Below are 25949 nucleotides of genomic sequence, written 5' to 3' on the forward strand. Positions count from 1 at the left end.
AAGCTGCTACTAACCATGGGACTGCTGAAGGCAGTGTGTTTGGACAGAATGCTGGCCCGTTTGGCTTCGGCTCGGCTCCCTGTGCGACGGTGAGATTTGGTGCTCTGTGATCGCAATACCACTTTTTCGCTCTGGTGACTGGCGACGCTGTCCCTCCTCGGGAGAGTCCCACCATGAGATGTGCAATCCTCCTCCTCTGAATCCACCTCCTGGTACATAGCAAGCCTCCTCGCTGTGGGAGACACAGACAGATTTAAGACACTCTGGGCCATATTTAGTGAACCCAATGTTTTATTATTTGTATAACATCATGCTCATTTACAGATGATGTGGGTACATTAGTATAGGAACGGACTAGGAATCCTAACCATTGGCATCATGCGAGTATTCCACTCCTGCCACAGTACAGCGTCGAAACACCATCTTGTTTTCTGTGAGTGTGCCGGTCTTATCAGAGAAGATATACTGCATCTGGCCCAGGTCTTCAGTGATGTTCAGAGCCCGGCATTGCAGCTGAGAGTCTGTCTCCTCATCATACAGCTCAGCGTCCTGATGAATAAAGTACACCTGGCATATCTTCACTATTTCAATGGAAACAAAGAGCGAGATTGGGATCAGGACCTGGAGAGAGAGAAAAAGTGTGTGAGAGATTTATTCCCAAAGGGTTATTATTCATTCAGGTCTAGGACCAAATGTTAATTTTATCTATAATATCTAAATGCATTTTAATCTAAAGCCAAACACGGTGTTACATTCACACTTCTTCACCTGGAATACTATAATCAGTGTGAGGAAGAGATAAATGGCCGAAACCACTGGAGATAAATCTGTTCCTTCCGGACTCAGGACGTCAAAGACGGGCCTCTTATCTCCATACTGAAACATCCAAAGACCATGACCTGGAGAGGTTTTCGAGAGAGGGAATAAGGGAATGATAATTCAAGAGACACTGAAGATGAAAGGACTGCAAAAAATGCTCACGGAAACCAAAACTATTAAACCACTGCTTCCGCTAGACTTATTTCTCATTTCAGATACATTCATAAAACACAATGCATTCCTTTGTGACAAGACAACATCCAACGACGTTCAATAGTAAAAGCGTCCATATCTTCAGCATGGATTCCTATTTGTTGTGTTAGTCATCAATTTATGGTTAAAACAGATTTAAACAATCTGCAGAAAAGAATGCAGGTACAGGAGAACATCTTTTAATGCTTGACCTTGTCAAATTGTTGTATATTGCGAATATTCAGTGTATATCAGGTTTCTTAGAACTGTAGGCACACACACCCACGCACGCACACACTTTTACATTTATGACGTAACACCTCTGTAACTTTTGGGAATTATGTGAAGACAAAAAATAAACGAATCCAAACTGTTACACTGTGTCTTCACCGAACGCAACAAGACATGACAAACGGCTTTCATAAAGTACTTTTATCAACCAGCTTCTTGTGGTCACGTGATAATTATTTATTTGTATTAACAAATATTGTATTGTCTTAAAATTGTAAATTGTAAAAACCTGTCTTGACATTTACGTACCAATGGCTGAAAAGAGGCACATGACCAGAAGTATTATGACACACCAGAACACATCGACATTCATCTGCCGCTCCAGTTTGCTTCGTTTGTAACGCGGCCCATTGTTGTTCAGCATAGCTTTAGTCTCGTGACCTGAAAATCAACAAAGTAGAGCTCCATTTTTTTATAATAAAGGATAATAATCATGAATATTACATGGATGCATTTGGCAGAAGTTTGAACTTTTTCAAAGCGACAGAGCAATTAGGCTATGATTTAATATGTGCATTCGATTGGAATCTAACCCATGACTTTGGCATTGCTAGCGCGATGATCATGTACTGTTGCTAACATTAAAAGATGTATAAGATTGTGCATAATCGCACCACAAACTAGAACCACCAGCATTCCCAAACAGAACTGTAAATACAGTTGGGAAGCTCAAGCAAATGGAGCAGAGCTGATGTTATTAGTATAGTATTTAGTCAACGTCAGTATAAGAATGAAAACGAAATAAAACTTGTATTTCTCTAAATACTCTTGTATTGATTTGTTTATTCTTGTTGAAAGACTGAGGATTGATGTTTGAAGTCCTGACTTGTAAAGAGAGCGGCATACCTGCATAGATGATGATTCCCACAGCCTCCTCTGTGTTGCGGATGGTGCAGCCCCTGAGCAGCAGATTGTCTTTGTACAGCCCATCTCTCCTCCCACTGCAATGGATTCTGTCACAAACACAGCGCAGCCTCATTCATCACACTTGTAATACAACAAATCAATAAGGACCAGACATAATCTGGTTTCAATCTGAATTTCTTCATCCCCATTTGCTACAACTACGTAAGATTCATTTTAGGACGGAAGTTAACAACGCTGACTCTTAAGATCGTGTCACAGATACTGTAGAGGGAGATCAAACAAAACTCTTATGTGTTCCGTGTTGTTGACCACATCAGTCCATCACAGCTGCAGTCTGCGGGGTTCCCCAGGGCTACTCTTTCTCAGCACAAAATCAATAGCAAAGCCGAGAACTCACTAAAACGGCTCTGTGCAGGTAAAGCCCTGAGGCCAACTCAACTCTCTTTCAGTCAATGCAGCATTTTGCTAAAACCTCAAAGATCTGTCATAAAATGACTATAGCAAAGATTCTCATGGCAAATGAATTGGGGGGTGATCTTTAATTCAACAAAACCCCAGCTCTGAATGGGGTGTGTAAACACCAGGGAGATTCAAGCCCAGGGGCCAGACTTCTTGATAAAAAGGAGCCGAATGCAAATTAATCTCGGATTGAATATGCCGTGAATGTTAAAGACATGGTGGAAGCCTTGTAATCTTTTAATGCGTACTCTAATTCATGTTCTTAATTCAGGATTAGATGTTTTGGTTCAAAAGCTGTTCTCTGAACATTTCCTGTGATTATGATCCTATATGGCGCCTAGAAAGGGCCCGTTGCCTTCCAATTGTCAAGAATTGGATTAGGGGTTAAAAATGCACACATAAAATCAAATAGTCATATTTACTAGGGATGCACCGATACCACTTTTTAAGGATCAAGTACGATACCGGTACTTTTTCCCTGGTACTCGCCGATACCGATACTGACACCGATGCTAGTTTTTTTTTGTTTTCGTCGCAATTTTCTAAGAACAACACAATGAGACTAATGAACGTATCAGCATCTTTATTTTTAACAACTTCAACTCAGAACTGCGCCTCTGGACCCAGACACGGCGCCGAACGAGTCTACGTCTATCTTCAGCCTTCCATAGCACATAACGCGCAGCTACCTGCTCAAAAAAATCCATATCTGCCATTTCGCAACAAGACTGGAGCCGCCTGCCAGAAGCCCCTCCCTTGACGCGAATTTCACTCGCGAATAAAGCGAATTCCACGCGCGAATGAAGCGAGTAAACTCAAAATGTTCAAGCGTCCAACTACACACGAATAGCGCGATATAGGTGTGAACAACTATGACATTGTGTCTGCTACGGCAGGTGTCTCTGTGTGCACTGGAACGTTCTGTCAATTACGTCACGTGAGGTATCGGTCTTTGGTATCGGGGAATTTTTACAAGTACGAGTACATGAGCTTGGTATCGGACCCGATACCGATACTGGTTTCGGTGCATCCCTAATATTTACTGTAGTGTTTAAAATATAAATTATGACATGGTCATTTTGCTAAATTAAATTATTCACATTAGATTATTAGCAAGTTTTTATGCAATAGAAATATGCAGTGGTAAGGCCAGTTGTGGCAGATCTGGGTTTCATTTATTGATCTGGGTTCAATTCCCATGCTGAAATAGACATAAATATTTAATTAAAGCTGCGAGCAGCGATGTGCGGGCCCTCGGGCATGCACCGCAACCATGTTCAACCACAACCGTCGGAATCAGGAACAATGAAAGGTATGCAACTTGCATACAGCGAGTTTCATTATAGATTTTGCTGTGCCATATTTCCTATTGCCAGCTGGTGGCGCTATTACTAAAGGTCTACTGACATGGATATGTGTTCAGGCCAGGACTATTATCAAACATGTGAAGTGTGAGGCTGGATGGATATTGTGTGCCTGAGTTACTGTAGCTTAATGTTTCCTGCAATATTTCCTATTGCCAGCTGGTGGCGCTATAACTATTGGAATATTACCATGTAGATGTATTCAGGCCAGGACTTTGAACAAATGTATGAAGTCTGTGGCCTGTAGGACATTCAATGCCTGAGTTACATCAACTTCCTGTTTGAATCTCTATGAGCATTTAAAAACTGTATAAAACATGCAATTTCCTGATTCCTGCAGGTGGCGCTATAACTGTATATGAATGGAGATGTAGATGTAGATGCCATGTAGATGTATTCAGGCCAGGACTTTGTTCAAATGTGTGAAGTCTGTGGCCTGTGGGACATTCAATGCCTGAGTTACATCAACTTCCTGTTCATGAAAAAACGCCAAACTTTGGCAGGCCGCCAGGGTCACGATTCCCCATGAAAACTCTAGATCTCCGCAATTTAGCGTCGCAAAGGCCTTAAGATGAGAATGACACCAATATGATGTCGATAGGATAAAAACTCTGGGAGGAGTTCGTCAAAGTACGACAGCATGAAGTTGCAAAATATTGCGCAATAACACAGAAAATTTAAAATAACGGATTTCCTGTTCGGTTTAGGGATATGCCCCAAGAGGCTTTTCTTCATGATCCGGGGTGTTACACGTGTCTACCAAGTTTGGTGCATGTACCTTTTGCGGATCGGTCTGGGCAGTTCTAGGTGGCGCTAGAGAGCCATTTTGCCACGCCTAGTTTTACAACCCATTTCAAACGCCAAGTTCTGCAACGTCTGATGCGCGTGCAACGTATTGTGAGTTTTAGAGCATGTTTAGGCCTTCAAATTATCGATCAAAGCGGATTCGGAATAATAATAATAATAATTAAAGCTGCGAGCAGCGATGTGCGGGCCCTCACGCATGCACCGCAACCATGTTCAACCACAACCGTCGGCATTAGGAACTGTGAAATGTATGCAACTTGCAAACAGGGAGTTCCATTATAGGTTTTTCCGTGCCATATTTACTATTGCCATATGGTGGCGCTATGACTTTTGGTGAACACTGACGTGGATATGCGTTCAGGACAGGACTCTCGTCGAACACGTGAAGTTTGAGGCCGGTCGGATATCGTGTGCCTGAGTTACTATAGTTTCATGTTTCATGGCGAAACATCAAACTTTGTCAGGCCACCACGGACATTGTTGTTTATTTTTACGTGTCATATTTCCTGTTGCCAGCTGGTGGCGCTATTACTAAAGGTCTACTGACATGGATATGTGTTCAGGCCAGGACTATTATCAAACATGTGAAGTGTGAGGCTGGATGGATATTGTGTGCCTGAGTTACTGTAGCTTAATGTTTCCTGCAATATTTCCTATTGCCAGCTGGTGGCGCTATGACTTTTGGTGAACACTGACGTGGATATGCGTTCAGGACAGGACTCTCGTCGAACACGTGAAGTGTGAGGCCGGTCGGATATTGTGCGCCTGAGTTACTGTAGCTTCATGTTTCATGGCGAAACATCAAACTTTGTCAGGCCACCACGGACACGCCCCTCAAAGGAAAGTCAGCAGATTTCGATGTACCATCGCAAAGGTGTGAAGATCACACTGGCTATACTGTTCAAATATGAGGCTGACCTGTATGAATCTGTACGAGCAGTTAAAAACATGCCATTTCATGTTTCCTGCAGGTGGCGCTATAACTGTATCTGGATATTGCCATGTAGAGAAAAAAAAGAAAATAATGGTGATACAATTAATGCTAGCGAATTACAGTAGTATTTGTTATTTATTTTTACGTGTCATAATTCCTGTTGCCAGCTGGTGGCGCTATAACTATTGGAATATTACCATGTAGATGTCTTCAGGCCAGGACTTTGAACAAATGTATGAAGTCTGTGGCCTGTAGGACATTCAATGCCTGAGTTACATCAACTTCCTGTTTGAATCTCTATGAGCATTTAAAAACTGTATAAAACATGCCATTTCCTGATTCCTGCAGGTGGCGCTATAACTGTATCTGAATGGAGATGTAGATGTAGATGCCATGTAGATGTATTCAGGCCAGGACTTTGTTCAAATGTGTGAAGTCTGTGGCCTGTAGGACATTGAATGCCTGAGTTACATCAACTTCCTGTTTGAATCTCTATGAGCATTTAAAAACTGTATAAAACATGCCATTTCCTGATTCCTGCAGGTGGCGCTATAACTGCATATGAATGGAGATGTAGATGTAGATGCCATGTAGATGTATTCAGGCCAGGACTTTGAACAAATGTGTGAAGTCTGTGGCCTGTGGGACATTGAATGCCTGAGTTACATCAACTTCCTGTTCATGAAAAAACGGCAAACTTTGGCAGGCCGCCAGGGTCACGATTCCCCATGAAAACTCTAGATCTCCGCAATTTAGCGTCGCAAAGGCCTTAAGATGAGAATGACACCAATATGATGTCGATCGGATAAAAACTATAGGAGGAGTTCGTCAAAGTACGACAGCTTGAAATTGCAAAATATTGCGCAATAACACAGAAAATTTAAAATAACGGATTTCCTGTTCGGTTTAGGGATATGCCCCAAGAGGCTTTTCTTCATGATCCGGGGTGTTACACGTGTCTACCAAGTTTGGTGCATGTACCTTTTGCGGATCGGTCTGGGCAGTTCTAGGTGGCGCTAGAGAGCCATTTTGCCACGCCTAGTTTTAAAACCCATATCAAACGCCAAGTTCTGCAACGTCTGATGCGCGTGCAAAGTATTGTTAGTTTTAGAGCATGTTTAGGCCTTCAAATTATCGATCAAAGCGGCATCGGAAGAAGAAGAAGAATAATAATAATAATTAAAGCTGCGAGCAGCGATGTGCGGGCCCTCGGGCATGCACCGCAACCATGTTCAACCACAACCGTTGGAATCAGGAACAATGAAAGGTATGCAACTTGCATACAGGGAGTTTCATTATAGATTTTTCTGTCCCATATTTCCTATTGCCAGCTGGTGGCGCTATTACTAAAGGTCTACTGACATGGATATGTGTTCAGGCCAGGACTATTGTCAAACATGTGAAGTGTGAGGCTGGATGGATATCGTATGCCTCAGCTACAATATAGCTTCATGTTTCCTGCAATATTTCCTATTGCCAGCTGGTGGCGCTATTACTTTTGGTGAACACTGATGTGGATATGGGTTCAGGACAGGACTCTCGTAGAACACGTGAAGTGTGAGGCCGGTCGGATATCGTGCCCCTGAGTTACTGTAGCTTCATGTTTCATGGCGAAACATCAAACTTTGTCAGGCCACCACGGACACGCCCCTCAAAGGAAAGTCAGGAGATTTCAATGTACCATCACAAAGGTCTGAAGATCACACTGGCTATACTGTTCAAATATGAGGCTGACCTGTTTGAATCTGTACGAGCAGTTAAAAACTTGCCATTTCCTGTTTCCTGCAGGTGGCGCTATAACTGTATCTGGATATTGTCATGTAGAGAAAAAAAGAAAATAATGGTAATACAAATAATGCTGGCGAATTACAGTAGTATTTGTTATTTATTTTTACGTGTCATAATTCCTGTTGCCAGCTGGTGGCGCTATAACTATTGGAATATTACCATGTAGATGTATTCAGGCCAGGACTTTGAACAAATGTATGAAGTCTGTGGCCTGTAGGACATTCAATGCCTGAGTTACATCAACTTCCTGTTTGAATCTCTATGAGCATTTAAAAACTGTATAAAACATGCCATTTCCTGATTCCTGCAGGTGGCGCTATAACTGGATCTGAATGTAGATGTAGATGCCATGTAGATGTATTCAGGCAAGGACTTTGAACAAATGTGTGAAGTCTGTGGCCTGTGGAACATTGAATGCCTGAGTTACATCAACTTCCTGTTCATGAAAAAACGGCAAACTTTGGCAGGCCGCCAGGGTCACGATTCCCCATGAAAACTCTAGATCTCCGCAATTTAGCGTCGCAAAGGCCTTAAGATGAGAATGACACCAATATGATGTCGATCGGATAAAAACTCTAGGAGGAGTTCGTCAAAGTACGACAGCATGAAATTGCAAAATATTGCGCAATAACACAGAAAATTTAAAATAACGGATTTCCTGTTCGGTTTAGGGATATGCCCCAAGAGGCTTTTCTTCATGATCCGGGGTGTTACACGTGTCTACCAAGTTTGGTGCATGTACCTTTTGCGGATCGGTCTGGGCAGTTCTAGGTGGCGCTAGAGAGCCATTTTGCCACGCCTAGTTTTAAAACCCATATCAAACGCCAAGTTCTGCAACGTCTGATGCGCGTGCAAAGTATTGTGAGTTTTAGAGCATGTTTAGGCCTTCAAATTATCGATCAAAGCGGCATCGGAAGAAGAAGAAGAATAATAATAATAATAATAAAAGCTGCGAGCAGCGATGTGCGGGCCCTCGGGCATGCACCGCAACCATGTTCAACCACAACCGTTGGAATCAGGAACAATGAAAGGTATGCAACTTCCATACAGGGAGTTTCATTATAGATTTTTCTGTGCCATATTTCCTATTGCCAGCTGGTGGCGCTATTACTTAAGGTCTACTGACATGGATATGTGTTCAGGCCAGGACTATTATCAAACATGTGAAGTGTGAGGCCGGATGGATATTGTGTGCCTGAGTTACTGTAGCTTAATGTTTCCTGCAATATTTCCTATTGCCAGCTGGTGGCGCTATGACTTTTGGTGAACACTGACGTGGATATGCGTTCAGGACAAGACTCTCGTCGAACACGTGAAGTGTGAGGCCGGTAGGATATCGTGTGCCTGAGTTACTGTAGCTTAATGTTTCATGGCGAAACATCAAACTTTGTCAGGCCACCACGGACACGCCCCTCAAAGGAAAGTCAGGAGATTTCAATGTACCATCACAAAGGTCTGAAGATCACACTGGCTATACTGTTCAAATATGAGGCTGACCTGTTTGAATCTGTACGAGCAGTTAAAAACATGCCAATTCCTGTTTCCTGCAGGTGGCGCTATAACTGTATCTGGATATTGCCATGTAGAGAAAAAAAGAAAATAATGGTGATACAATTAATGCTGGCGAATTACAGTAGTATTTGTTATTTATTTTTACGTGTCATAATTCCTGTTGCCAGCTGGTGGCGCTATAACTATTGGAATATTACCATGTAGATGTATTCAGGCCAGGACTTTGAACAAATGTATGAAGTCTGTGGCCTGTAGGACATTCAATGCCTGAGTTACATCAACTTCCTGTTTGAATCTCTATGAGCATTTAAAAACTGTATAAAACATGCAATTTCCTGATTCCTGCAGGTGGCGCTATAACTGTATATGAATGGAGATGTAGATGTAGATGCCATGTAGATGTATTCAGGCCAGGACTTTGTTCAAATGTGTGAAGTCTGTGGCCTGTGGGACATTGAATGCCTGAGTTACATCAACTTCCTGTTCATGAAAAAACGCCAAACTTTGGCAGGCCGCCAGGGTCACGATTCCCCATGAAAACTCTAGATCTCCGCAATTTAGCGTCGCAAAGGCCTTAAGATGAGAATGACACAAATATGATGTCGATCGGATAAAAACTCTAGGAGGAGTTCGTCAAAGTACGACAGCTTGAAATTGCAAAATATTGCGCAATAACACAGAAAATTTTAAATAACGGATTTCCTGTTCGGTTTAGGGATATGCCCCAAGAGGCTTTTCTTCATGATCCGGTGTGTTACACGTGTCTACCAAGTTTGGTGCATGTACCTTTTGCGGATCGGTCTGGGCAGTTCTAGGTGGCGCTAGAGAGCCATTTTGCCACGCCTAGTTTTAAAACCCATTTCAAACGCCAAGTTCTGCAACGTCTGATGCGCGTGCAACGTATTGTGAGTTTTAGAGCATGTTTAGGCCTTCAAATTATCGATCAAAGCGGATTCGGAATAATAATAATAATAATTAAAGCTGCGAGCAGCGATGTGCGGGCCCTCGGGCATGCACCGCAACCATGTTCAACCACAACCGTCGGCATGAGGAACAGTGAAAGGTATGCAACTTGCATACAGGGAGTTTCATTATAGATTTTTCTGTGCCATATTTCCTATTGCCAGCTGGTGGCGCTATTACTAAAGGTCTACTGACATGGATATGTGTTCAGGCCAGGACTATTATCAAACATGTGAAGTGTGAGGCTGGATGGATATCGTGTGCCTCAGCTACAATATAGCTTCATGTTTCCTGCAATATTTCCTATTGCCAGCTGGTGGCGCTATGACTTTTGGTGAACACTGACGTGGATATGCGTTCAGGACAGGACTCTCGTCGAACACGTTAAGTGTTAGGCCGGTCGGATATCGTGTGCCTGAGTTACTGTAGCTTCATGTTTCATGGCGAAACATCAAACTTTGTCAGGCCACCACGGACACGCCCCTCAAAGGAAAGTCCGGAGATTTCAATGTACCATCACAAAGGTCTGAAGATCACACTGGCTATACTGTTCAAATATGAGGCTGACCTGTTTGAATCTGTACGAGCAGTTAAAAACATGCCATTTCCTGTTTCCTGCAGGTGGCGCTATAACTGTATCTGGATATTGCCATGTAGAGAAAAAAAGAAAATAATGGTGATACAATTAATGCTGGCGAATTACAACAGTATTTGTTATTTATTTTTACGTGTCATATTTCCTGTTGCCAGCTGGTGGCGCTATAACTGTATTGGAATATTACCATGTAGATGTATTCAGGCCAGGACTTTGAACAAATGTATGAAGTCTGTGGCCTGTAAGACATTGAATGCCTGAGTTACATCAACTTCCTGTTTGAATCTCTATGAGCATTTAAAAACTGTATAAAACATGCCATTTCCTGATTCCTGCAGGTGGCGCTATAACTGTATATGAATGTAGATGTAGATGTAGATGCCATGTAGATGTATTCAGGCCAGGACTTTGTTCAAATGTGTGAAGTCTGTGGCCTGTGGAACATTGAATGCCTGAGTTACATCAACTTCCTGTTCATGAAAAAACGCCAAACTTTGGGAGGCCGCCAGGGTCACGATTCCCCATGAAAACTCTAGATCTCCGCAATTTAGCGTCGCAAAGGCCTTAAGATGAGAATGACACCAATATGATGTCGATCGGATAAAAACTCTAGGAGGAGTTCGTCAAAGTACGACAGCATGAAATTGCAAAATATTGCGCAATAACACAGAAAATTTAAAATAACGGATTTCCTGTTCGGTTTAGGGATATGCCCCAAGAGGCTTTTCTTCATGATCCGTGGTGTTACACGTGTCTACCAAGTTTGGTGCATGTACCTTTTGCGGATCGGTCTGGGCAGTTCTAGGTGGCGCTAGAGAGCCATTTTGCCACGCCTAGTTTTAAAACCCATTTCAAACGCCAAGTTCTGCAACGTCTGATGCGCGTGCAACGTATTGTGAGTTTTAGAGCATGTTTAGGCCTTCAAATTATCGATCAAAGCGGATTCGGAAGAAGAAGAAGAATAATAATAATAATAATAAACAACACAGAAACAATAGGGCTCTGCACTGCAGAGCAAGCCGGTGGCTTGCTCTTTCGTGCTCGGGCCCTAATAATAAACAACACAGAAACAATAGGGCTCTGCACTGCAGAGCAAGCCGGTGGCTTGCTCTTTCGTGCTCGGGCCCTAATAATAATAATAAACAACACAGAAACAATAGGGCTCTGCACTGCAGAGCAAGCCGGTGGCTTGCTCTTTCGTGCTCGGGCCCTAATAATAATAATAATAAACAACACAGAAACAATAGGGCTCTGCACTGCAGAGCAAGCCGGTGGCTTGCTCTTTCGTGCTCGGGCCCTAATAAATTGCATCTCTTTGCCAGAGGATATATCAACAAGAGCGGCATCTCATTTGGTTCAATTTCAGTCTTGATTTAACTTAAAGGAATAATTCACCCACAGACAAATAACTTTATATTAAATTGCCATCATGTTATCTGTGTATATGGGACTCTGAATAGCACCCCCATCCATCATTAAAGTAATCCAAAAGACTCAAGTGGGTTCATATTTGTCTTCTGAAGCAAAACAAACAATTAATGTTTTGAGCGTATTTAGCAATACTAAACCAAAACAAGCATATCTAGGAGCTATATTTAATTAAAGCAACACACTAGCTTTGTCTCCATCACCCTATTATTATGCACACTTTAAAGTATCGCGGTGTGATGGGCCTGGGGCATCCTTCCTATAAGAAACATTTTGTGTGTTTAACATGTAAAATATGCATTCTGGTACACTCTGACAAGAACAAGAGCAAGGCTGTCACACCAGCCACAATCTGCTGGTCAAAATTTATTTCTTCAGTCTTTTGGGCTGCACAAGTTTCTCAAGTGCACCACATGACACCTATGGAGCAGCAGCTAATCCTATGACGTATGACCTAGGTGACCCTAACATGCAAATGAGACCCGTGCTGCTGGCATAATGGTGTTACTCATAAAAATAAGTACATTGACATCGTCTCGCAATCCCAATGCTCCGAGTCGTAATTAAACATCTAAAATGATGTTTATTTGTCTACGTTTTCTGAAAGGTGCACCTTCCTAAGTCTCTCCTTATACAAAGGATGCGTGGTCATTGAAAGCAAAGCGCTTGAGCATCTGACGTTTTGGTTTAGGTTTTAAAACAGGATGCAGGATTGAGAAAATAACGTGCGGGACTGGTGTCAAAAGAGTTATTAAGAGCTCAAAAAGAAAAAACAGCTTTCATAAAAAAGATAGTTCACAAAGCCAATACAAAATAAGTAATACGCGCTGCTCTTGACGACATGATGTTGCTTGCATCTGTGCATTGAATGTTAAATAAATGGCACCCGAGGTTATAAATCATGTCCATATGACTTCTATCAATTATGAAGTAATATTTACCTCGAGCGACTCCAAAAACAGTATCAAGAACACCGTCAAGGTAACTGTAAAATCCACCTCTTTGATAGCGTTCACTACACGCATTTGCCAGCTGGGCTAATAACTTAATGTAATAAGCCACTGTTTCAACAAGACTCAGTCCCTGACCCTCATCATTATGTTCTCCCTTTTGCTCCTGTAAGCCACTCTGTGGTAACTTGGCAAAAAACACTGGCAGCACACCAAGAGCATCTGTTCTCCATCAACCGGGAAATAAATGTCATAATTATTCTGTTTTGTGTCAGCTGACTCGCTGGCCCGACTGTCATTACTATCTAAACACCAGACATATACTTCAACCAAGACAAGCCTGACTGGACTCAAACTCAACTACTGTGCATAAGCTGTAGAACTACATTACCGCATTTAGCAGATGCAAAGTGATTTACAATGTTAAGATACTGGAACTACTGTTACAGCCATCCTGTCAGAAATACTATGCTAATCGTGAGCCTGTGTGCTTTAGTCAGAATTTAAGACATTAAATCCATAACTTAAACCTACAGAACTTTGTTGAAATGTTTATATTATTTTGCATTTCATTTTTAAAGAGGTCAAACTTTGAGTGTTCAAGGCCCTGATGGTAGTCGTAAATATATCACATGGATGAAAACGTATATTTTTCTATTGACAGCTCATTAGAAGTATGTGTATATCAAAACTAAATTTTTTTATTTCTGCAGAGAATGTAAATGAATATACTTATTTTTACATCATGGGAATTATTACAAATCATCAGCTTCCAATGTCGTGATGCCAGTACACTCTAACACAAACTTGGCAAATTTGTCATCATCAACTAGAATGATGATAATAAATAACAGCAGCCAAGATGATTGAATGATGAAAAAAAATATTGCTTTGACAGAAATAACTTACTGGGCAAATTTCAATTAAATTAAATAGGACTACTTCATCTGACCTTGAAGGTTGCCAATAAAAATTTAAAGCGATAGTGCAGCCAAAAATGTAAATTATTTTATTATTCGCTGACCTTTGTGTCATTCCATCCAAACGTCTATGAGGTTATTTCTTCTACACCACACAAAATATATTTTGACGAACACTAGTTACCAAACACCACTGGCACCCATTGACTTCCATTGAATAAACACAAAACCACCGAGCCATTTCTCAAAATATCATCTTTTGTGTTCCACAGAAAGAAATAGTCATATATGTCTTGAACAACATGAGGGTAAATAATGATGGCAGATTTTTATTTTGGGGGGAACTATTGCCTTTAGGGGCAACATTTCCATGACAAAGATCTTTCTTTGAATAATTAGTTTTGCTAAATAAATGTACAAAAATAAATGACTGCATTGCACTTACATGTATCCTCGAAATCTGTTCAGGTCGTTGTTGGGCTTCTCACATTCAATAACACTGTTGTATTTTAAGGGATCAAACTCGCAGTCCTGCAACAAACACAAAAATATGACCATTTGCAATTTTACGTGTCTAATACATGCATGGGCAACTTATAACAATAGAAATGTAAGTCTGTTTCTCAAAAAAGCTTTAGACAACTTGGAATAGTCCATACGGTTGTACAGACTTGAATGTTTTGATGATTGATAGCCACTGGGTACCATCGACTTTCATTCAATGGAAAAACCACTTTGTTCTAATGTGTTTTATTTATTCTTTTGTGTTTCTATGTGTTTAACCGTTCCATTGTTCTTCACTTAAGAATGAGTATTACTGCATTCTTATTTTTGGGTGAATTGTGTCCTTAAATTCAATTGTCAGAATTCAGGGTGAGAGGAACTGAAGCAAATAAATATTTGACTTTGGCAACTGGTGTGAAATGACTCTTATCTTCGTGGGCAAACGCAGACCAGCTGAATACATACAGGAAAAGCAGTACCATCATATTAACAATTCTGGACACCAAGATGCTTCTATTTAGTTCTTTACCAGCCCTGTTGGGTTTCACAGCAAATGCTCTGCATTACTAAGAACTCACCAGGTCGATGAAGCTGCGCACCACCTGCCTCTGTTTAAGGTTGGTCTCTCCATCCAGTGTGGCCGTCTCGATTTGACACAGGCGGTCCGGGTCACTGGAGCTGAGCAGCAGAACGTCAGCAGGCAGAATCTCATTGCAGCGCAGACGGATGAAGTCTCCCACCCGAACCTCCTTCCAGTATTTCTCCACATACTTCTTTTCATTCCTACATAGAGCACAAAAACCATTAGAACCATAGTGATAATACATGGTATTCTGTAAACATAATACGAAATGGGTACTGTCGCTGTTTGGCTACCAATATTCTTCAAATGATCTTTTTCTTATGTTCTGGCTAGGGGTGTAACGGAACAGAATGGTTCTTCACCAATGGTTCGGCACATGCATGGACCGCAGTTCATCTTAAATCTGACGACGCATTTATAATACGGTGTGGCGAGCAGGGCGGGACGAGAGCCATGAGGGAAAGGTGCGAGGCCGGGCACGTGAGTGACAACGAGTGTCAGCTGTGCATGCACCATTCTTGAATCTCTCACGGAGGAGCTTCGGGAGCATAAAAGGTCGAGCGACAGGATTGTATGACGAAAGAGGACCAGCACTGGAGTTTGTTGAGTTTTATGGTTTGTTTATTTAATTAAAAGCTTGTTTTACGTTCGCTGGTTCCCGCCTCCTTCCTTCCTCTTATTGAATCCTGTTACATATGGTTTGTTAAAAATTATAATGCGCAAAACATACTGACAAAGTTCAGCTAATGTATGTTTGTCGATGGATACACATTTAATACCTAAAACAAATCAAATAACGTAGAGAAATTACAATACGATTGACGTATGCTTTTATCACCCGGGTGTTGTGAGTGCGCGAGTGCAGGTGAGACCTGAACAGCACATGATGCTGTTTAAACTAAACTCATTCAAGCCTTGCCAATTTAAACATTTAAGTGCAAGATTATGCACAAGAAAACTTGCACAAGGAAAGTCTCAGACATGGCGCAAATGTGGAGTTGATCAACATGCCCATCTTGTCGAGTATTAGGGCTGCAACAACGAATCGATAAAATTCGATAATTAAAATTGTTGGCAACGAATTTCATTACCGATTCGTTGTGTCGCGCGACTATTACGCCACATGTTTGAGTATAAAAACAAAGTTGAGCGCGCCGCGCAGCATAGCGGAGAGCGGAGGTAGAGGAAAGACCATCAGAGAGACTCGTAACATTATTCTGAACCATGGCTGAGGCAGATGAATCAATACGACCTAAATCATCCAAGGTATGGGAATATTTCACCCTAAATAAATCGAAAAAGTGTGTTCATTGCACGATATGCAAAAGCGACATGCCCTGGCACGGGAGCACCACGGTGATGATACAGCACCTAAAACGTAAACATGTTAGAGTCCTTGATGAGGAAGGGAGTTCAACAGCAGTCACTACAAATTACTACTTTTTTTCCGTTTTGAAGTAAAATGAGTAGGTTTTCTGGTGCTGGTGTTTACTCGTTATCCAGCTTAATAAGCATGACAAGTTAGCGTTAGCTCGTTAATAACAGTAGTAGGCTAAAGCAGGGGTGGTAACGTTATATAGTTAGCAAGACAAAAGACACGTTTTTATTCCCTTGACTCTTTTTGCCAATTAATATTTTAATATGTTGTCCTGTATAAATTCTCAGCAAGGCTACATTTATTTGATCTAAATGACAGTAAAAACTGCAATACTGAGATATATTGAAATAGAAAACGATTAATTTTAATTTGTAATATTTTAAATTGTAAATTTTTATTCTTATGATGATATGTATGTATGTATGTATGTCTTATCTGTAATTGCTCTTTGTGTTACTTGCCTTCACACAACTAGTGGCTATGTATTAAAGTTAAAGTAATTTGTGCTATTACACATACTAATACTATCTTTTTGATTCCAGAAAAAAACAGCAAACCATGAGAGGCTTCTTGATGGGAAATGCATCATGTACACCAGAGCAAGCTGAAATAATAATATAATAAGTAATAATAAAGCTTTTGAAATATGTTTTGCACTGTCAGTTCTATTTTTCAATAAAAGGTTGGAAATTACTGCCTTTACATTTTATCCGATTCATCGATTAATCGAACAAATAATCGACAGATTTGTCGATTATTAAAATAATCGTTAGTTGCAGCTCTATCGAGTATCCTAAAAAACATGGCAGGTAAATGGACTAAACAACGCAAGTGTACAGTATCTGTGTACTGGAACGTTGCGTTCCTCTTAAAGCGACAGCAGCATAGACCACCAGCTGTCTGTTAAAGTCAAGGAACTCACTCACTGCTTGTGACTCAATAGCTTCTGTATCTTCACTTATGATTCACCTTTATTTAATTTGTACTTATGCAATGTTATGTTGTATTTGATTACTTGAATCCATTTCTATACCTTAATAGGTTTATATACAGTATCTTATTTTATCTTCTGCTTTGTTCTTTATATTTTATTGGTGCAGTTACTTGTAGCTTTATTTGATCTTATTTTTATTTGTCAGTGGTCCCTTTTCTCTGAACATAGCACAAACTGAACCGAAACCTTGACACAAAAACCGTGACACAAACTGAACCGCGAGTAATATGAATCGTTACACCCCTAGTTCTGGCATTTGAGAATGGGCCTTTAGACTTTAGGTTTTTTTCTCACAACTCCATTTTTCTATTCACTATTCATATTTCATAAGCACCATACAAACTACACATAGAACTAAACAATAAATAGACACATTTGTGGTGTGTTGACAACTGGGAGGGTAGTGTAGCATTCATAGAGCTGGCTTTACATGACGGGAAACGTGAAGGCTTCTTCGGGAGGACAAAAAATAATATTACAGGGCTTTAGCAAACATGACTGCAGGGAGTCTGGGACTCTTAAGGCGCCTGGGAAACAAACCTTCCCTCTGTTTCTTTTCCCACCTTTCCACAAGGGCGCTTTTTTAAATGCCATGCGGGAAAGTAAAGCGACCTCTTCAAGAGGTGAGTACAAACTAGAGGAAGAACAAATTCACCGTGGTTTAAAGGGGGTGGGGAAAGTGGTGGTATACCACAAGGTTGAAAAAAGGTTTGTGAAACCTGTTGGCAGTCTGAAAAGAAGTGACAGAATATCCATACTTATGTTTCAAGACAAAAGCAAATGAGACTTGTGGCTATTAAATCTAGAGATTCACTGGTTGCAATTTTCTTGCCGATTCCAGTTTCCGAATTTCTTATAAATGAAACCTGCCGATTTATTATGATTTACATGTATCATCACATGTTTTGTGTTGTTATATATATATATATATATACACACACGTTGATTTTTTTTAAATATATTTTATAGAAGAAGTCATGTTGAATGTCATTTTACATGTGACATAAGTGAAATGAACAAAGTCTTAACATAAAATGGCAACCATGTTGAATGGAATTTTACGTTTGTTGTTAGAGTCAATGACTTAAGTTTAGCATGTGTCAGAATTTAGCATCACTGTTAGCATATATACCCCGAGTAGACGGCGGCACGAGACATGAACAACAGTGCACCTTTTTGTCTGGACAGTATATGATGCGTGTGCGCGCATGTGCAGTCAGTGAATATGAGAGATGCGTCATGCGTGTCAGTCAGAGGTGACTTGCGGTACAGTGGACCCTCATGCAAGTATAAACGTGCTGTGGATGAGGCCATTTGTAATCATAATCATACAGCAGCATCTGTACAGCATATAAAAAATATAAAACAACTCTACAGCATCTGCGATTATATAAAAAACAAGATACAGACACAGGTGGTCATGAGGATGTTGCACTGATGGTGTCCTATGATTGCACTTCCCAATTCACAATCTAGTTTATCTTGTAAACAACTCTGGTCATTCTAAAAAAACTGTGGAAGCCTTTGGGGGAGGCTTGTAAATGTCTAAGCTTTGAAAGATGGACAGAAGGTAGAAAAGGGGAAACAAGAAAATATTACGTAACATGTTAAATTCAGACTAGATCTTGATTTAACGTTAGACTACGTTAACATTGCCAGCCTTAATGCTCAATTTCCGATTTACTGTTCAGATTAGATTTTTTTGCTCACATTATTCATAATTTTTTTTTACTTTGCATAGTCATAAACTGAATTGTATGCACAAAAGAACCATAACACATCACACACGGCAGCACACACGCATGTGGATCTACAATGACATAGAAGTTGCATACATTCTGGTATTCAGACTGTTCAGACTCAGCTTGCATTGCGAAACATCAAAACCCCAAAAACCTTATTTAGAATCACACATCGAAGTGGCTCGAATCAGAATAAAAAAGATCGGATTCCATGTGGTTTGTGTTGTTCACACTGTCTAGCAAGAAACAAATCTGGGACCCGTATGAGCAAAAACAATCCGATTTTGGAGGCAGTGTGAAGTGAACATGGTCTTCATCTTTAGAAATTCTCCTTACAGGGATGGTTCACCAGCCCCTCAAAAACTAATCATCGTCATGTTGAAAACCATTAACCATTAAGGGAACACAAAAACAATTCTGGAAATGTGTCAGTGGTTCAATTAAACGCGATTTCGTGTTTTTCTGTATCGTTGTGCGTATATTCGACACGTAAAATTGAGTAAAGGCTCAAATCAAAAGAGATGTTTTATTTAAATGCGGAGGCTGCCCAAAATGCCTTGTTTAAGCACAGCCCCACAGTTCTATGTCAGTTCGTGAGAAGCATTGAAGGACACCGCCCAAAATGTAAACACAAAGAAAGAAGAAGTGTCTTTTCCCGCTGTAGTGGTGTTGTTATTGCTGCCGCCATGTCGTATAGACACTGTGTGTTTCATTACAAATGAAAAACGACTTAGTTAGGTCTTCCAAACCAGGACAAAATAAGAAATCGGTGGTTAGTTTTATGGTTAACACGGTTCCAAAACAGCACAACTCAAAAATCTGAGTGCGTGCAGCACATTAACACCTGGTTGTTGTGCACAAGTGCTGTTTCAAATCTAACTTTGTAAGGACAGTCTGGCGCTTCTCGCTCAAAGCCTGTAAATAGGTTTTCATTATTAAAGAATTTGCAACTGACTATATTTAAACGTAAGCTTTTTGTCGGTCCTACGATCACAAAAGCAGAAATTGTTTTATATTTATGAGGCTGAATCCATCGGGAGCTAGATTCAGACTCGTATCCTCTGGGTGTTTTCCCCTGCATCGTGATGCTTCACGAAAAAGGCAATACAAGTCATTATATTCGATAACCATGTCCAATGCAACAAATGCCTTGTTATAAAACGTTTTATTTACTTTGGCGTGTGCGTGGAGACAAAGCGTCAAATGCAGCTCAAGATGTTAGCTATAATTAGCTAACTGTTAAACATAATAGTTTTTACAAATAAAAAACGATCTATTACGCTCTGCTGGCAAAGTTGATTAATCCGCTTGGTCAAATGCATTTTCTGGATCATATTCAGGCTTGAACTCACAGGGTAGCGGTGACATTATCAGCTATCAATATGCTTTGAAGGCTGATGTTCTGAATATGATAAGGGTTGTTACATTTCCGCCACATGCTTGAGGTAATCGGCCAATCAGAACACACTGCGCTTTTCACAACGATGAGCTTTGTTAAAAATCGAGGCGTTTCAGAAAGGTGGGGCACAGAGCAGCAACAGTAATGAACACTATGTGAAAACTAAAGTGTTTTTTTAACCGTTAACTGCCTAAACACACTATATTCCACCAAATACAATAATGTTCGTTTTAGCCATCCAATATGACCCCTTTAAAGAGCAATTGGCTCCTATAGGGGAAAAAGCAGGCCCAAATAATTTTTTAAGAGCCACATAACATCAACTTTTTAAATCACATACTTTTAGTTATCCTGTTGTGTGTTCACTCTCATAGGTTTTGCCCACACTTTGAAAGTTATTTTCAATCATAATAGGGCCATACGGAATCTGCAGACTAGAGCCCGACCGATATATCGGCCGGCCGATATTATCGGCCGATATGAGCTAATGGCATTTAAATCGGCATCGGCGTTTATAACGCCCTATAAAACATGAGAAAAACATTGTTTGGTATAGCTCTTTTACTTTAACTTATAATTTATTTACAGTACACACTGTTAAAACCAGCTTCAACTGGAAGTAAATATAAGTGTTTAATGTTTAAAAGCAGACTGTTTTGTGATCATTGAAAAATATATACTTTAGATGTGCAATTGTTTAGTCATTGAGACTGTAATCTAAGGCTTTTTTTTAACATCCCTTCTGGAAAATGGTTTATACAGCCCACATACCTAGAACAGGCAGATATTTTGCTATTGAATGTTTTGTAAGTGCAGTTTATAGGAAATGGGTCTAATATCCAGTTTATTTTCAAAATCAAAATATCGGCTTATAAATCGGCTCTTTTCAAGTTAATATCGGCATCGGCCCCCAAAAATCCATATCGGTTGGGCTCTACTGCAGACTATTTTGTTTATTCCACCTTAAAATTTGGAAAAAACCTACAGAATATCAGAATTTGGTACAGTGGCCTTTGTTTGCATTTACAGAGGTCAAACGTTTCCTGTAGTTTTTCACCAGGTTTGCACACACTGCAGGAAGGATTTTGGCCCACTCCTCCACACAGATCTTCAAGATCAGTCAGGTTTCTGGCCTGTCGCTGAGAAACAAGGAGTTTGAGCTCCCTCCAAAGATTCTCTATTGGTTTTAGGTCTGGAGACTGGCTAGGCCACGCCAGAACCTTGAAATGCTTTTTACAGAGCAACTCCTTGGTTATCCTGGCTGTGTGCTTCGGGTCATTGTCCTGTTGGAAGACCCAGCCTCGACCCATCTTCAATGGTCTAACTGAGGGGGTTGTTACCCAAAATCTTGCAATACATGGCCCCGGTCATCCTCTCCTAAATACAGTGCAGCCGCCCTGTCCCATGTGCAGACAAACACCCCTAAAGCATGATGACACCACCCCCATGCTTCACAGTAGGGATGGTGTTCTTGGGATGGTACTCATCATTCTTCTTCCTCCAAACGCGTTTAGTGGCATTATGACCAAAAAGTTCTATTTTGGTCTCATCTGACCACATGACTTTCTCCCATGACTCCTCTGGATCATCCAAATGGTCATTGGCAAACTTAAGACGGGCCTGGACATGTGCTGATTTAAGCAGGGGAACCTTCCGTGCCATGCATGATTTCAAACCATGACGTCTTAGTGTATTACCAACAGTAACCTTGGAAACGGTTACCCCAGCTCTTTTCAGGTCATTGACCAGCTCCTCCCGTGTAGTTCTGGGCTGATTTCTCACCTTTCTTAGGATCATTGAGACCCCACGAGGTGAGATCTTGCATGGAGCCCCAGTCCGAGGGAGATTGACAGTCATGTTTAGCTTCTTCCATTTTCTAATGATTGCTCCAACAGTGGACCTTTTTTCACCAAGCTACTTGGCAATTTCCCTGTAGCCCTTTCCAGCGTTGTGGAGGTGTGCAATTTTGTCTCTAGTGTCTTTGGACAGCTCTTTGGTCTTGGCCATGTTAGGAGTTGGATTCTTACTGATTGTATGGGGTGGACAGGTGTCTTTATGAAGCTAACGACCTCAAACAGGTGCATCTAATTTAGGATAATAAATGGAGTGGAGGTGGACATTTTAAAGGCAGACTAACAGGTCTCTGAGGGTCAGAATTCTAGCTGATAGATAGGTGTTCAAATACTTATTTGCAGCTGTATCATACAAATAAATAGTGAAAAAATCATCCAATGTGATTTCTGGATTTTTTTTAGATTATGTCTCTCGTACCCCTCCATGATTTCTAAGTGGGAGAACTTCCAAAATAGCAGGGTGTTCAAATACTTATTTTCCTCACTATGTCTATATATATGTATATTGTATATATTGTGTTGATTTTAGTTTGTAATAACTACAAATTTTCCTTATTTATAAGTTATCTGCCCTTCTCAGTGTCCGTGTAATGACTCATTGAAATAGAACTCATCAGATCCATAATTTAAGATTGAGTCAAATTAGATTTTGTATCTTAAATAGAGCGTTGAACTGCGTGTGTGTGTGTATAAAAGGGTATGGCCTTAAATAATGACACTAAAGCTGTGAAATGGTTTGATTCATGCTCAAGCAGTTACAGCACATACACCCTGAGGATGAGCTATTACGTGTAATTTAGGATTTACAAAAATGTCTGAATAAAGCATGGGTCAGTGCCAATACTGGACATTACAGTAAACCCCCCAACCAGGAGAACAGGTTCAGGAAAGCCATGCTATCATATACAACAAGGACATTAACAAAGAAGAGGAAACATTTTCAGTTTTCATAGCACATGAGCTGGTAAACTCTGGATGAAAAGCAAGCGTAAAGTTTGACTGTTTTAGTGCAGAAAACCTTGGTGAACCTTGGCAAAGTGGACCTCAGGGATTTTACTCTCATTAAAATGTGGTATGCCAAAATGTTCCTTCAATAAACACAATGGCTACTGCAACAACTATTGAAAAACCAACAGGTGTTGAGTAAATTTATGAAATGTTGTCTTATAACTAAATGCTGTCCAACACTTGATGGTTTGAACAATGATCATGCTTGATAATCATGACCAAAACATGCAACCGTCAGACAACAGCCAAGGCCTCTGGCTATCACATTCAGAAGCATAGCAGAAATTTACAAGCTTGCATCCGAGGTGAACCATCTCACCCTGCGAAAGCTCAAAATCCTAAAATTCCGTCTCCCAGAATTGTGGCCGAAGGAAACAAATCGATATCAAAATCCTTAGGAAACTTGTGTCATACTGTACACTAGGGCTGGTCCGAATCCCATTTTTGGAGGGGAGGGGGCAGAACATTATCTTCTCTCTAATAAAGCAGGAATCTCTGTCTATCAGTCTTTTTGCATTTTTACGAGAACTGTTCATCCAATCGACTTCATCTTGGTACAATATGGACACGTGACACGTTGAAAATTAATAAACTTTTCATAAACTACAGAACAGTGCGAGCCAGAAGCGGCGTGCCTCACATTCAAATGACACAGTTTTGCTTTTGATGGCAAATACATTTTTCGTTTAGTTTCTGTTTTAAGGTCATTTACACAAATGTTATGATCATGACGGGCATGTCATGGTTTAAATTCCTCATTCAGCTTCAGCTGTTACCCAAGAAAAAAGCTTTGGATACGTGAGACGTAGTGACATCCAACCTGTGTTCTTACTGGGTCCCAAACATGCTTCAAATATAAGGATTGTCAGATCATGCAGATGCACAGACCGAACGGCGCAAAGCATCTTTCATTAATTGCTCTCGTGTTGTTTTGATAACATAAGCAGATCAGCGCAACAAGCACATAAAAGTTGAACACATAAGAAATCCCAAAGTATCATTTTTTACAGGCATACTACTTACAGAACTTGTCTGTTTTTTCTTACTTATGTGCTATTGTGGTAGGCTTGTTTCAAATCGCATTTTGTACACTGCCTTTGTCTTGTCCTCACTGAATTTAAATTGTACAAACTTCTTCTGCATTTGTCTTCTCTTCCAGATTAACTAAATAATGACGTTCATGATGTTCACTCACAGGCGTTTTATATTCAAGCGACTAAAGAATATTCAAATCTCAAAATTGAAAATGGAATTCCATACTGTACACAGATTATGAAAAGTTTTGTTGTGAGAGCTGGCATTTCATGCTGCGCTTTATATATATATATATTTTTTTTTTAAAGAAAAAAACTGCGCTTTTTCAAAGAACAACACAATAGAAGGACTTTTGATCCAGCTGCTGCACACCAAAAACAGGAAAGGAGGGGACGCAAGCTGTTTCTAGACATTTCTATTGTTTTCCTGATCCCTCTGTCTGTCTTGAAAAACTACCTGCATTATGAGTTACATTTTATATTAATCTCAAACTCACAGCAGGCCATGTCAAATTGTCAGGAAGGTGACAGAACAAGATTTTGAAGGCTTCCAAGTTTCCAGAATAAAACCACGCTGACTTTACTACTTCACAGTGCTATAAATTCATGCTAATCATAATGACCTCAGTTGATGAATCGTTCTGTTCATTTGTCTTAAAATATTCGGCTATAGACCATTTCATATTTGCGCTTGAACACTTGCGGGCCCAATAAATCCATAATAGATGCAAAGAAAATTGTGTATTTGTTATTTTATACAGTTGTTTTTATTTAGTTTTATATTCAAGTTATATATTGGCTGTGAAATGATCTGACACAAATATAACCTGTCGCTCTTCTCAATCCTCCTTTATTGCCCTCTTTGCACGCCTGTGTTCTAAGGTGTTTTGAGTGACTGATTTGATGGGTTTGATGACAGTGCGTCTGCGAGTTCAGTGTTTGACACATTTGAACCGATTCATTTTGTTGAAACAACTCATGAGTCATTACTGGACAGGATTTTTCCTTCAGCTGCATGAGCGGAACACTTTTCATGGAATAAAAGGCCACATGTTTTTGAGCACATTCACACCAGGCTGTAATTCAGGTAAAAATATTCTCAGAATGCACCACGTGAAACATGGATTCTGTCTTCCGACCTTGCTTTTGATTCAAGTGTGAGGGGGAGAGAGAGAGAGTTCAGCGAATGCTGCGCAGAACGATCGGAATATGACATCAATGTTCTGTGAGAGCGTTTTAAAAGAAAAGGCGCAGTCTGTCCCACTATGCTTTTATACCTTTCGGACTGCCAAACACCGAATGAAGTCAAACACACGCAGTTTGTGCACAAGCTCTCTGCTCGCTCCATCCTGCACTTATCAAAAGTGTGTAATCCACTCATAAATCACATTAAATGTTAAAATAAATCTTTGGCAAGGCAAAAATGCTACCCTGTGAAATTTTACCTCGCATGTTACAAAAGACGATCGCATTTGCGAACATTTTGGTCGCAGTCTAAAGCTCTGCTTCATGAAAAGCACATTCATTTTTCAGTCATTCTATAGAACGACTCAGGAAGAGTGTGT

At 40.4% G+C, this 25949-nt stretch overlaps 1 protein-coding gene across 1 annotated transcript in view; it reads right to left on the bottom strand.

The window, feature by feature from the left end:
* The window catches only part of atp10a (ATPase phospholipid transporting 10A), a gene marked incomplete at its 5' end in the record, with an annotated part of 65182 nt that overhangs the window by 33605 nt on the left and 5628 nt on the right, over positions 1-25949 (bottom strand). The window contains 7 exons of the mRNA XM_079461028.1: positions 15-232; positions 369-621; positions 769-899; positions 1552-1683; positions 2149-2255; positions 14335-14420; positions 14972-15176. Of these exons, the coding sequence (XP_079317154.1) occupies positions 15-232; positions 369-621; positions 769-899; positions 1552-1683; positions 2149-2255; positions 14335-14420; positions 14972-15176 (1132 nt within the window). The remainder of the gene's footprint in view (positions 1-14; positions 233-368; positions 622-768; positions 900-1551; positions 1684-2148; positions 2256-14334; positions 14421-14971; positions 15177-25949) is intronic.

Source organism: Barbatula barbatula (genome assembly GCF_947034865.1).
Source record: "Barbatula barbatula genome assembly, chromosome: 7".
Taxonomy (NCBI): Eukaryota; Metazoa; Chordata; class Actinopteri; order Cypriniformes; family Nemacheilidae; genus Barbatula; species Barbatula barbatula.